This window comes from Eptesicus fuscus, chromosome 1 (assembly GCF_027574615.1).
Source record: "Eptesicus fuscus isolate TK198812 chromosome 1, DD_ASM_mEF_20220401, whole genome shotgun sequence".
Lineage (NCBI taxonomy): Eukaryota > Metazoa > Chordata > Mammalia > Chiroptera > Vespertilionidae > Eptesicus > Eptesicus fuscus.
This window is the reverse complement of record NC_072473.1, coordinates 23,401,939-23,415,701: the sequence shown is the minus strand read 5'-3', so window position 1 is coordinate 23,415,701 and position 13,763 is coordinate 23,401,939. Positions and strand designations below refer to the sequence as shown.

Genomic DNA, 13,763 nt, shown 5'->3' with positions numbered 1-13,763 from the left:
AGGCCCCAGCTTTGCTGGCTAACTCAAAAGGAAACAATTCCAGGGCTACTTCACACTAGAATGTGTATCTGATTTATTCTTTGTATAGCATACAAGAGGAAGATGGTTTTCCCACTGCTAAAAGCCCTTACTGTGAATTCCCGCATATGTACTAGTATACCTAGTGCCTCTGTGCCAGACAGTTTTTGCTCTGGTCTTCTGCAGGCCTCTCATACACTGTGACTTATTTCTTGGAGAAGACTATTTCTACCCTTCTTCTCACTTATCCCTCTGCTGCAACTCCTTTTAGTCACAGGATGTGTTCTGGGTAGTAGACTTTGAGCTAATCAGCTTAATTAAGGCATGCCTTCAGGGCTAACACCTATAGAAGGGAGAGGGTGACTGGAGTGAGAACAAGAGCCATAATGCACACCCAACAACAGCCTTATTCAACCCCCTGGGGACTTTGGAGCTAGAATGGGCCTTTAGAGTTGTCCTAAATGGGCCTGAAATGAATAACTATTTCCTTTCATCAGTCACTAGATGTGGGCTGCCCTAGGAAGGACATGGCCATAGGTGAGGTGACTGCAACTCAGTTAAGTCCCTGAGGGAACTGACAGCTGAAGGCTGCCTGATGACAAACAGAGAACAAGCCCTTTCTAGGAGAATCTTGGTGGTGCTTCTCAATGCCTATCACACCTTCTTTGCCCAGTTAATTCCCAGTTACTTTGTGAAATCAGTGCTCAAAGACATTTCATTTTTTCCCTTTTAAAAACAGATGTATAGCTGTATGCACACCCAAACACATTTGTTTACATTGATTCTTACTCTCTTAGGAACAGTAAGCCCTGACTCTGGGAAATATTTATGCTAAAAGATTCACCTTAGGACCAGCCCAGTGTCTGAATGAAGGCTGATCTTTAATAAAGATTTCTTGGTAATTGTCTTTCATATAGGAAAAGATGACTGATGATTTCCTATTGCCCTTTATTTTTTTTCTAAGCAACATTTGCACCCAAGTAAAAGCAATACCAAAGTGGCTGAGGTTGATAACAGAATTAGTGACATAATGATGCTAAAGGAGTTTTGGATTGAATACTGGGTAGTCCTTTAACATTATGCACATGGAGGGCAGACTGGCCAAGCATTTTGTAAATGAATCCCATTCATCACTGAAGGGTTGCTGGATCAGTGCAAATCCATCACCACCATTGAGCCAGTATCTATTGATTCTGACCCCGTTCAGCACAGGACACTAGATACACATCCAGCAATCGCTGTATATGGAGGTTGTGTACTTTATGACTTTAATGATTAGAAAAGTTATGTATCTTTCATAACTATTTGACCTAACTTTCACTGAGTAACTGGCTAAATTTGCAGCTCGGGAAGAAATTAAGAAAACTGGATAATCCTGCCCTAACTAATTTAGCTATCAAGGGATGGTGACAAGTAAATGCAAAGATTTCACATCATTACCACGTTTACAGAACATCATCTCAAATCCTTTTCAAGTATTTTAAAGTTAGATTTAATATCCTAAATTTTGCATTGAATCTTTTATAAAAAGATAACTATCATTGTAGATGTTAAAATATGTATTTCTCCTAAGGGCATTTGTTAACTTCTGCGTGGATGAAGAAGCAAAATAAAATATCATATTTAGAATACACAATAAATATTCATCATACGATCAAACGGTGGTGGTACAGAGACCTTACTCTAACCAAAAGGAAAGCCCTTGTTGGTAAAACCTAATCATATTTACTTCTATACCTCCTTCAAATATATAAGGGGCCTGAATTATACCATTATAAAGAAGTAGTCTAGTAATTATTCCCATAATAGAATATGTAGACGGTTTGTTCTATGAGGTGTCACTGCTTTCTTGGAACCTAGGGGAAAAAAAAGTCTAGAATGGATTTCGGCATCAGATTAGTAAGAAGAATGAAACTGAAATACAACAACCTGCAGAATGGCATTTGCTTTGCACAAAGCCTAGAAGAAAATGTTCAGAAAATACTAAAAAATACAAGCAAGGGTCTGGCTTTTTTCTTCTTTGGTCAAGTCTTGGTTTCCACTTCCGTTCTGGTGGGGGGAGGGAAAGGGGAATAGGGAGCAAGGCCCAGCCGGCAGCTGCTGCTTCGCCTGCATGGGGTCCCCAGATTTTGACATAGAGCCACCTGGATCCTCCTGTCCGCAGGCTGTGCATCCCTGGCTGTGTGTACTGTCTAGTTTGCCCCCATCCCACCACAAGTGATGTCCCGTCTGGCATTCATTTCTTTTGTCCTCCACCCGGCATTCTCAGTAGCCACCTTCCTCCTGGCCGCTAGTGTTCCAGCCCCTTCCTCTACTTCCTGTTTGCTGAGCCAATAAGCTGAACGCACGGTGGCGCGGGCCACGTAGCACGTGGCCCGCGGTGGACCTCTGGCGCCATGGCATCCCTCATGTATTTCGCCATCTCCGTCGCATAAAATCCTTGGACCGGGCTTCCCAGTCAGCCAGGGTATTAGGCTTCTTTGCTGCCACTGTACTTACAATTAACTTCTATCTGCTTTTGAATGTCGCGGCTAAATTCCTCCAACGAGGGGACTCCGAAGGCAAGACCGTAACAGACAAGGTGGAAGGAAAGTATTAGGACTGGCGGTAAGGAGCCGCAGGCGATCTCCTGCACTTTGTGGCCAGGTGACCTCTTGTGTTGGGAAGGAGGCCATGACTTCTCAGAGAGCAGCAGTCACTCAGGGGCTGGTTTCCTCACAGCCCCAAGGGGATGTTCCTGAACCCAGCCCATAAGACAGTGCCCCTCGGCCTGGCATTATCTAACCACCCTGCACGTGAGGGTATCTTGAATGTTCTGCACCATCTTTTCATGTTTGCCCCACAGACCTTAAGCCCTTAAGCTTCTGCCGAAAACAAGCAGCAGGGGACAAAGCCGATAGAGCCTGCGGGAGTGGGGATGGGGAGGGAGGACATGTAAGACAGAAACCACCACAGGGCCAACCTGCTAGGCCCCCTGTTTTTTGGTCTCTATTTGGTGCCTCTGTTCGTACCAGGCGCTTTGTCAACAGTGATCCTTGCAAAGTTCTTTTGTTCAGGGGACACCAGTCCCCTCTTCATTCCCAGGCAGGGAGAAAATGGACCTTTGCCCTCCCATTTAGGAGAGAGTGGGTCTCAGTGCCTCTACAGGCCCCTCACACCCTTGGAGACTATGTTTTTCAGTGAAATGACTATTCTGGGCCTAAGAGTGTTTTATAGAAAAGCTCCTAGACTTGCTTATCAGGTCCAAAATATCAAAGGTATCAAATAATGAAATAACAGTGACAGTGTCCAGGGTAGCCAAGCAGGCCCACCCAAACCCTCTCTTTCCCTGGGGGCCCCCCCAGCAGGTGAGAGGTCTTCCAGCCCAGGATAGTGTGCTTCTAGACACCAGAGCAGGTCTCCTAACCACTTCCCAAGAGGTGAGATGTACCTTCTATGTTCACCTAAAGACCTATGCTGTGTATGGATCCTCAATGGGATTATGTAACTTTATTTATTTTTTTTTATACAAAAGCAGCTTCCTAAATGGCATTTCCTGCGGCCGGAGAGACCTCACAAATGAGTCAGAGTTCTGGACCCATGCTTTGGGCATTTTGTAACCTTTCTACTCTCATATGTGAATTTTTTATGCTGAAAAAAAGGCATAAAGGTTTAAACCAGACTGACCGCCACAAACAAATCACCACAAAACAAAAAAAAAAAAGGTGACACATGCACAGCTTTTAGAGATAAATATTCTTTTCTTTTGTTGATATCTTTCTTCTTTATTTTAAATAGGCAAAGTCATTTCTATCTTTTTTCCACTTTGGTCAGTAAACATAATTTGCATTATTTTAAGTTATAGTATAAACCTAGGGGATTTAATCTTACTATAGTTTGTCCTTTGATTCTTATAATAACCTTGTATGTATGGTTAAAGAAACAGAGGTCTAAAATGGTTAAGTTGCCCAATTAACATAACTCATTAATAGCAAAGGCAAAATTTAAATCTAGCCTTTTAAAAAAGTAAGCCCAGCCTGGCTGGTGTGCTCAGTGGTTGAGCATCGACCTATGAACCAGGAGGTCATGGTTGGGTTCAATTCCTGGTCAGGGCACTTGCCAAGGTTGTGGGCCCTATCCCCAGTGTGGGGTATGCAGGAGGCAGCTGATTAATGATTCTCTCTCATCATTGATGTTATTATCTCTCCCTCTCCATTCCTCTCTGAAATGAACTTAAAAAATAAAATAAAAAAGTAAGACCGTTCTTTTAGCCACTGTGCTATTCTTCTTATCCTAGAACCACTAATATAATATATCTCAAGTCCCTGATTAACACGTCTAATGTTTTATACATTTCCTTCTCCAGCATATCTACTGAAAGTGAGAAAATGATCAGTTCTAAAAATTAATAGTTCAATATGGCAGAATCCAGAATTGATGTTAGCCATAGTCAACCAATGGTATATCACAGATACTAACCAATCATAAGAGACTACTAATTAGAATGAACTGCTAGAATCTATTCTTTCTTATTACTAATTGACCCTAAAGTTTCCATTGTTTTTTAAAAATATATTTTTATTGATTTCAGAGAGGAAGGGAGAGGGGGAGAGGGATAGAAACATCTAATCTAATAATAGACAAATATGCAAATTGACCATACCTCCGACACACCCACAAGCCACGCCCACAAGCCATGCCCTCCATCCAATCAGAGAGAGTATGCAAATTAACCCGAACCAAGATGGCTACAGCCACAGAGAGCAAGGTTTCCTCGGTAACAGAGGAGGCCAAGCTTTCCGCCTGCCATTTCCAGGCCTAAGCCTCCACTCAAGCTACAAAGTTTCAATTATAGAAGGTAAACAAATTCAAACAAATGGCGGCAGAATGGAGCTTGAGAGAGCAGGCCAGGGTTGCCGCCGGCAACAGGGGAAGCAAAGCTTTCCACACATCCTGGCCGGGCTCACCTGCTTAAGGCAACAAAGTTTCAATTATAACCCCAACACAATGGCTGCGGCCTCGGAGGGAGCCCCAGGCTTGGCTTGGCTCCGCTCCAGGCTACAAAGTTTCAATTGTAGAAGGAAAATAAATTCCAGATTCCAGGGCCTCCACTTGGGTTACCAGGGGGCGTGGCTGGCCTGCAAACCACCACAGGCCCCTCACTCAGGCCGCCCCACGCCCCAAGGGAAACCCCACCTGATCCGGGACACCCTTCAGGGCAAACCAGCTGGCCCCCACCCCTGTACCAGGCCTCTATCCTATCTAATAAAAGAATAATATACAGATTGATCATCACTGCAACACACAATATAGCTGCCCCCATGTGGTCAAAGATCCTGCCTCCATGTGGACACAAGATGGCCACCACAAGATGGCCAGCAGGAGAGGGCAGTTGTGAGGGATCAGCCCTGCAAGGGAGGGCAGTTGAGAGGGACCAGGCCTGCAAGAAAGGGCAGTTGAAGGTGATCAACCCTCCAGGAGAGGGCAGTTAGGAGTGACCGGGCCGGCAGAGGAGGGAAGTTGGGGGCAAACAGGCTGGCAGGGGAGCTGTTAGGCATCAATCAGGCTGGCAGCGGATTGGTTAGGGGGTGATCAGGCTGGCAGGCAAAAGCGGTTAGGGCCAATCAGGAAGGCAGGCAGGCAAGCAGTTGGGAGCCAGCAGTCCTGGATTGTGAGAGGGATGTCCGACTGCCCTCAAGGGGTCTCATATTGGAGAGGGTACAGGCTGGGCTGAGGGAGAACCCCCCTCCGTGCACGAATTTCGTGCACCGGGCCTCTAGTCAATAATAAGAGAGAAAGAATCATTAATCAGCTGCCTCCTGCACACCCCTTACTAGGGACCGAGTCCACAGCCCGGATATGTGCCCTTGACTGGAATCAAACCCAGGACTCTTCATTCCGCAGGTTGACACACTATCCACTGAGCCAAACCAGCTAGGGCAAGTTCCCATTATTTATTACTGAAGATAAGGACATTCAAATATAAGTTTGTATGGTTCTTGTTCAGGGAATGCATTTTCTTATGAAAATTTCTTTCCACACATAGGTCAAAAATGTAATGAAAAATATCATGGCTGGATTGCAACAAACCAACAGTGAAAAGATTCTCCTGAGCTGGGTCCGACAATCAACTCGTAATTATCCACAGGTTAATGTCATTAACTTCACCACCAGCTGGTCTGACGGTCTGGCTTTGAATGCTCTCATCCACAGTCATAGGTAAGGAGACTGCTGAGCCATTGAATAATTTTTATAAGTATTGGGTTAGAGACTGATATTTTTTTCTCCAATGTGGTACCAGATCATTTCCCACTATGCAATGTGTTATGTGTGTTGACCATATTTATCTAACCATACACTGGAATGCACTGAATAAGAATATTTATTATGTTTTTTATGATATATAATTTACCTGTTGATTAAATGACCAGAGCACGAATATGGTTGTGGTGGAGGAGAGGATCAACATATTTGAAATAGGAAATCTACCAGAAAACCAAGGTTATTTTCTGACTTTGCTAAGAATGCAGTTTGTCTTTCTATACAAATAATGTGTTAGTATGAGTTCAAACTATAGAGCTAAAAATGGTTCCATATCTCCTGTGAATGGCTGTAGTAAAATTAATTATCATCATCAAATTAATAATTATAAAAAGAAACATTTTTCTTAACCCTGCACACTTAGATAGCTAATACCATAAGGCCCTGTATATTTTTTTATATTTCAAGGTTAAAAGAGACTCTGAGCAGCTTAGCAATCAAAGAAGGCAAAGAGCAGACCAAAGTTAATTTTATGACTCAGGGCTCAGAACATCAAATGAAATAATTGCTCTGGAACAGCAAAGCAACTGATATTAAACAAGAGAGAGAGAGAGAGTTCTTCTGTGGATCTTCATAAAAAGTATGGAAGGAGACGACTTGGGTAGTGCATACACAATACAACAAGCAGATAATTTATTATAGGAAAATAATATTTCAGTGTAATTTAGTGAACCAAATGTCCTTACCTCTATTCCACACAATAGTATATGTTCTAAGATAAAAAATACTTGTTTGAATTTTCTTGTATAAAGGAGCTCAGTAAATGAATGAAAAACAGTTCAAAAAAAAGCAAAACAACTAGTAAATACACATATAATGCATTCATATATCTTATCATATAATATTGAAATATATATTACCTGTATAATACATTTACTCTAAGGAATATCTACTTTGGTTTTCCTATTATCTATCTGTTTTACCAAGCCCAATCCCCAGGGTCAAAACATTGCTTTATTAACTGTGTTTGAAATGGCACTGGACTGTACCTTCCCTAATTTTCAATACAGCTTATCTTTCTTTTCCTATGACAGTCTTGCTTCTAGAAAAGTCCAGAGTATAAATTTGATTCAAGGTACAGCTCAATCCAAAGAGCAAAGGCTCTCTAAATAAATATCTTTGTTGGGTGTCTTGCTCCAGCTGGGTTTAATTAACCCCATTCAGGCTGAGTTTTCAGGTGAAGGATTCAGCAACCTGATTTTCCAGAGGAGCAGGCTCCCACTCAATGGGTATGTTAAGCAATGTCAACACCTTTGTTTTTCATAAATATAACACAACGAAAAACTTTTCACAGCTTCAGTACAGCCTTATAAGAAGGGATAGAGATGTTCATTCTGCATAAGTCAGCACTCATTTATGCAGCCACATGCTCCCAGTAAGGGCCTGAACATATTGATCTTGTACACATTTGCAGGCGAATAGAAATAGCAAGGATCAGGTCATGCAGTCCTTGTTGGCTCTCTAACATTTTCTTTTCAAGTGGAAGACTTCAATCCTGCAAGCATGTTCACACACTACATTTGTTCATATTATACTTCATGAATTCTGAATATTTTTGTAAATAATACAGTAAACATATCCAGATTTCCCGCTGTCAGTCCCTGACCCACTGGCAAAATATCTTCATTTATATATTCTCTCCTGTCATGTTGAATGAATCAACCATAACTACCTTTTTATGCAAAACATAGTTACTTTTCAAGAGCTTTCTCACAGTTGATAATACTCTTTCATGAATCATCTCCTTCTTTTTGTCTCTGACAGATATTCATATTGTTTATCTAAGAAAAAAATGGTTGAACTTTATTTTCCAAGGTTATTGCCAGTGGTATACTTAGAAATGTCATGAGGTGTCCTGATTTCAATAATTGAATGACTAAGCTATATAGGACAAAGGTATGCACTTAATATAAAACATTAGGGATAGGTAAAGAGCTTTGCGGTTAGAATATTTGTGGGTTTATATCTACTTAAGGATAAATTTTATCTTAATATGTAGGAAATTAAAAGTATTATCTTAAAACACAAAGTCCAGGACAGTGTCATTAAAAGGAAGCCACATTTTACTTTTATGGGAAAAAACAAATGATAATTGATTAGAAATATGCTCAAATTATGCAGAAAAGTTGCTGTAAATTAAAGTTGCAATTAGGTATTCTTCCTAATTGTTTATTTTACTTTGTTACCATAGAGTAAACACAGCATAATGTTTTTTTTAATTCTTTATTGTTTAAAGTATTACATATAATATTACATATGTCTCATTTTTCCTCCATTGACCTCTCTCTGGCCACCCCACACCCCTAGCACATGCCCTTACCCCCCTAGTGTCTGTGGCCATTGCTTATGCTTATATGCATGCATACAAGTCCTTTGGTTGGTCTCTTACCCCAGCTCCTCTGCCTTTGTTCTGAAATTTGATTGTCTGTTCAATGCTTCTCTGTCTCTGGAACTATTTTTGTCCATCAGTTTATGTTGTTCATTATATTCCACAAATGAGTGAAATCATGTGATATTTATCTTTCTCTGACTGGCTTATTTCATTAAGCATAATGCTCTCCATGTACAGCCATTCTGATGCAGATGGTAATAGTTCTTTCTTTTTTACAGCAATGTAGTATTCCGTTGCATAGATATACCATAGTTCTTTAATCCAATCATCTGCTGATGGGCACTTAGGCTGTTTCCAAATCTTAGCTATTGTAAATTGTGCTTCTATGAACATATGGGTGCATATGTCATTTCTGATTGGTGTTTCTGACTTCTTGGGATATATTCCTAAAAGTGGGATTACTGGGTCAAATGGGAGTTCCATTTTTAATTTTTTTAGGGAACTCCATACTGTTCTCCACAGTGGCTGCACCAGTCTACATTCCCACCAGCAGTGTACAAGAGTTCCTTTTTCTCCACATCCTCACAAGCACTTGTCATTTGTTAACTTGTTGATGATAGCCATTCTGACAGGTGTGAGATCGTATATCATTGTCATTTTGATTTGCATCTCTCAGATGATTAGCAACCTTGAGCATGTTTTCATATGTCTTTTGGCCTTCTGTATGTCCATTTTAGAAAAGTGTCTATTTAAGTCCATTGCCCATTTTTTTATTGGATTGTTTATCTTCCTTTTGTTAAGATGTATGTGTTCCCTATAAATTTTGGAGATGAGGCCATTATCATATATAACATTGGCAAATATGTTCTCCCATACAGTGGGCTTTCTTTTTGTTTTGTTGATGGTTTCTTTTGCTGTGAAGAAGCTTTTTATTTTGATGCAGTCCAATTTGTTTATTTTCTTCTTAGTTTCCATTATCCTAGGAGCTTTATCAGTAAAGATATTGCTACAACATACATCATATATTTTGCTGCCTATGAATTCTTCTAAGATTTTTATGGTTTCCTGTCTTATGTTTAAGTCATTTATCCATTTTGAGTTTATTTTTGTGTATGGTATAAGTTGGTGGTCTAGTTTCATGTATCTGTCCAATTTTCCCAGCACCGTTTATTGAAGAGACTGTCTTGACTCCTTTTTACACTCTTTCCTCCTTTGTCAAATATTAATTGAGCATAATGGCTTAGGTCAATTTCTGGGTTCTCTGATCTGTTCCATTGGTCTATATGTCTGTTCTTGTGCCAGTACCAAGCAGTTTTGAGAACAGTGGCTTTGTAATATAGCTTGATAACTGGTATTGTGATCCCTCCAACATTGTTCTTTCTCAAGATCACTGCAGCTATTAGGGGTCTTTTTTTTATTCCATGTTAATTTTTGGAGAGTTTGTTGGTATTTTAATGGGGATTGCATTAAATCTATAGATTGCTTTGGGTAGTATGGACATTTTAATTATGTTGATTCTACCAATCCATGAACATGGTATATTCTTCCATTTGTTTATATCTTCCTCTATCTCCTTTTTCAGTGTCCTGTAGTTTCCTGAATACAGATCTTTTACCTCCTTAGTTAAGTTTATTCCTAGGTATCTTAATTTTTTTGGTGCAGTGGTAAATGGGATTGTTCTTTTTTGTTTTCTCTTTCTGTGAGTTCATTATTGGTGTATAAAAAAGCCATAGATTCCTGGGTGTTAATTTTGCATCCTGCTACATGGCCAAATTCATTTATTAAATTTAGTAGTTTTTTGATGGAGTCTTTAGGGTTTTCTATGTACAATATTATGTCATCTGCAAATAATGACAGTTTTATGTCTTCTTTTCCAATTTGGATACCTTTTATTTCTTCTTCTTGGCTGATTGCTATGGCTAACACTTCTAGTACTATGTCGAACAGTAGTGGTGAGAGTGGGCATCCCTGTCTTGTTCCTGTTCTTAGGGGAAATGGTTTTAGTTTTTGCCCATTGAGTATTATGTTGGCTGTAGGTTTGTCTTATAGGGCTTTTATTATGTTGAGGTATGATCCCTCTATTCCTGCTTTGCTGAGAGTTTTTATCAAGAAAGGGTGTTGAGCCCTAACCGGTTTGGCTCAGTGGATAGAGTGACGGCCTGTGGACTGAAGGGTTCCAGGTTCGATTCCAGTCAAGGGCATGTACCTTGGTTGTGGGCACACCCCCAATAGGGTGTGTGCAGGAGGCAGCTGAATCGATGTTTCTCTCTCATCGATGTTTCTAACTCTTTATCCCTCTCCCTTCCTCTCTGTAAAAAATCAATAAAATATATTTAAAAAAGAAAGGGTGTTGGATTTTGCCAAATGCTTTTTCTGCATCAATTGATAGGATTATATGATTTTTATCTCTCAATTTGTTTATGTGATGTATCACATTTTTGATTTGCAGATATTGTACCATCCTTGCATCCCTGGAAAAAACTCCCACTTGATCATGGTGTATGCTCTTTCTAATGTAATGCTGGATCTGATTTGCTAGAATTTTGTTGAGCATTTTGGCATCTATGTTCATCAGAGATATTTGCCTGTAATTCTCATTCTTTGTAGTGTCTTTATCTGGTTTTAGGATTAGGGTAATGCTGCCTTTCTAAAGAGAACTTGGAAGTGTTTCTTCCTCTTGAATTTTTTTGGAATAGTCTGAGGGGGAAAGGTTTTAGTTCTTCTTTAATGTTTGATAAAACTCTGCTGAGAAGCTGTCTGGCCCATGGCTTTTATTTGCTGAAAGTTTTTTGATTACTGCTTCAATTTCCTCCATAGTTATCAGCCTATTCAGATTTTTTGATTCTTCCTTATTGAGTTTTGGAAGATCATATTTTTCTAGGAATATTTCCATTTATTCTGGGTTGACCAGTTTGTTGGAATATAGTTGTTCATAGTATTTATTTTTTACAATCCTTTGTATTTCTGTTGTTATTTCGCCTCTTTCATTTCTGATTTCATTTAGGTCCTCTCTCTTTGCTTCTTGGTGAGCCTGGCTAGAGGTTCATCAAACTTGTTTATCCTTTCAAAGAACCAGCTCTTGGTTTTATTTATCTTTTGTATTGTTTATTTATTTATTTTTTGTTCCCTATGTCATTTATTTCTGCTCTGAACTTTATTATTTCCTTCCTTCTGCTCACTCTGTGCTTTTCTTGTTGCTCTCTTTCTAATTTTTTAAGTTGTAGAGTTTGATAATTTATTACCATTTTTTCTTGTTTTTTGAGGTAGGCCTGTAATGCTATGAACTTCTCTCAGGACTATTTTCACTGTGTCCCATAGATTTTGGATTGTTGTGTTTTCATTGTCATTTGTTTCCAGGATGTTTTTAATTTCTTCTTTGATCTCTGTGGTAACCCAATCATCTATAATAATAAAAACAATTATGCAAATTGACTGAATGACTGAACAGCAGAATGACCCTCTGAGCGACCTTCCAGATGACCATGCTATGACATCCACTGGCACCAGGCCAGCCGAGGCGGGTGCAATGTAATTGGTCTCCCCATGATCACCCTGTAGAAGGAGGCCCAGGCCACTGGCCAGCAGGGCAATCGATCAATCCGGGGGGGGGGCTCCATGATTGCCCCAAAGAGGTTGGCCCAGACTACCTGTAGGCGGCACTGCAGCGAGTGGGTGGGGCCTCCCTCTGCAGGGGCAATCTATCCCAGAACCCCGGCCCGGTGAGCTTGAACTACCTCTTTGGGGTAATTCATCGAGGAGCCCTGGCCGGGTGGGTGGGGCCTACCTCTTTGGGGCATTCGATTGTGGGGCTCCCAGACTGTGAGAGGGCACACAGGCCAAGCTGAGGGACCCCCTCCCTGAGTGCATGAATTTCATGCACTGTGCCTCTAGTTGTTTAATAACATGTGATTTAGTCTCCAAGTGTTTGAATTTTTTGGGTTGTTTTTATTATAGTTTATTTCTAATATTATGCCATTGTGATCTGAGAAGATGCTTAATATGTTGTAAATCTTCTTGAATTTGAAGAGACTTAGCCTTTGTCCCAATATGGGGTCTGTCTTTAAAAGTGTCCCATGTGCACTTGAAAAGAATGTGTATTCTGTAGCTTTGGGGTGAATTTTTCTGAAGATGTCGATTAAGTCCATCTGATCTAGTGAGTTGTTAAGGATTGCTGTTTCTTTACTGATTTTTTGTCTAGAGGATTTATCCAGTGATGTCAATGGGGTACTAAAGTCCCCTACTATGATTGTATTGCTGTCAGTCTCTCTCTTGATATCTTCCAGAAGTTTTTTTTTTAATGTATTTTGGTGCTCCTGCATTGGGTACATATATGTTTACCAGAGTTATATCCTCTTGTTGTATCAATCCCTTTAGTATTATGAAGTGGCCTTCCTTATTTCTTGTTATTGCTTTCACTTTGAGGTCTATTTTGTCAGATATAAGTTTTGTTACCCCAGCCTTTTTTTCATTTCCATTTGCCTGAAAAATATTTTTCCATCCCTTCACTTTCAGTCTGTGTGAGTCCCTTTTTCTGAGGTTTCTCTTGTAGACAGCATATATATGGGTAATGTGTTCTTATCCATTCAGCCACTCTATGTCTTTTGATTGGAGCATTTAGTGCATTTACACAGCACATGGTTTTAAAAGTAAGTCAGACAAAAACATGGATGGACCTAGAGGATATTATGCTAAATGAAATAATTCAGACAGAGAAAGACAAATACCATATGATTTCACTTATGTGTGGGATCTAAAGAATAAGAAAAATGAACCAATAAAATAGACATAGACTCAGAGATACAGAGAACAGACTGATGGTTGCCCGATGGGAAGGGGGTGGTTAGAGGGATGGGTAAAAAGGTGAGGTATTACTATTTTGTAACTACCAATGCACAAATTGGTAGTTACAAAATAGTTATGGGGATATGAAATATAGCACAAGGAAGATAGTCAATAATATTGTAATAACTATGTATGGTACAAGGTGGGTACTAGATTTATTTTTGGGGATCACTTTTTAAAAAATAATTATTGATTGATTGACTTTCAGAGGGAGAGGAAGGGAGAGAGAAAAAAAAAGAAACATTGCTTTGTTGTTTCACTTATTTATGCA

The 13,763-nt window shown here is 39.9% G+C and overlaps 1 protein-coding gene across 2 annotated transcripts in view; it reads left to right on the top strand.

Annotated features, from left to right (window-relative positions):
* Positions 1-6,043: 6,043 nt before the first annotated feature.
* Positions 6,044-13,763, top strand: part of DMD (dystrophin) — a 1,914,059-nt gene continuing 1,906,339 nt past the window's right edge. For both annotated transcript variants that reach the window (XM_054720874.1, XM_028129748.2), the window contains exon 1: positions 6,044-6,216. In XM_054720874.1, the coding sequence (XP_054576849.1) occupies positions 6,056-6,216 (161 nt within the window). In that variant the 5' untranslated portion in view covers positions 6,044-6,055. The remainder of the gene's footprint in view (positions 6,217-13,763) is intronic.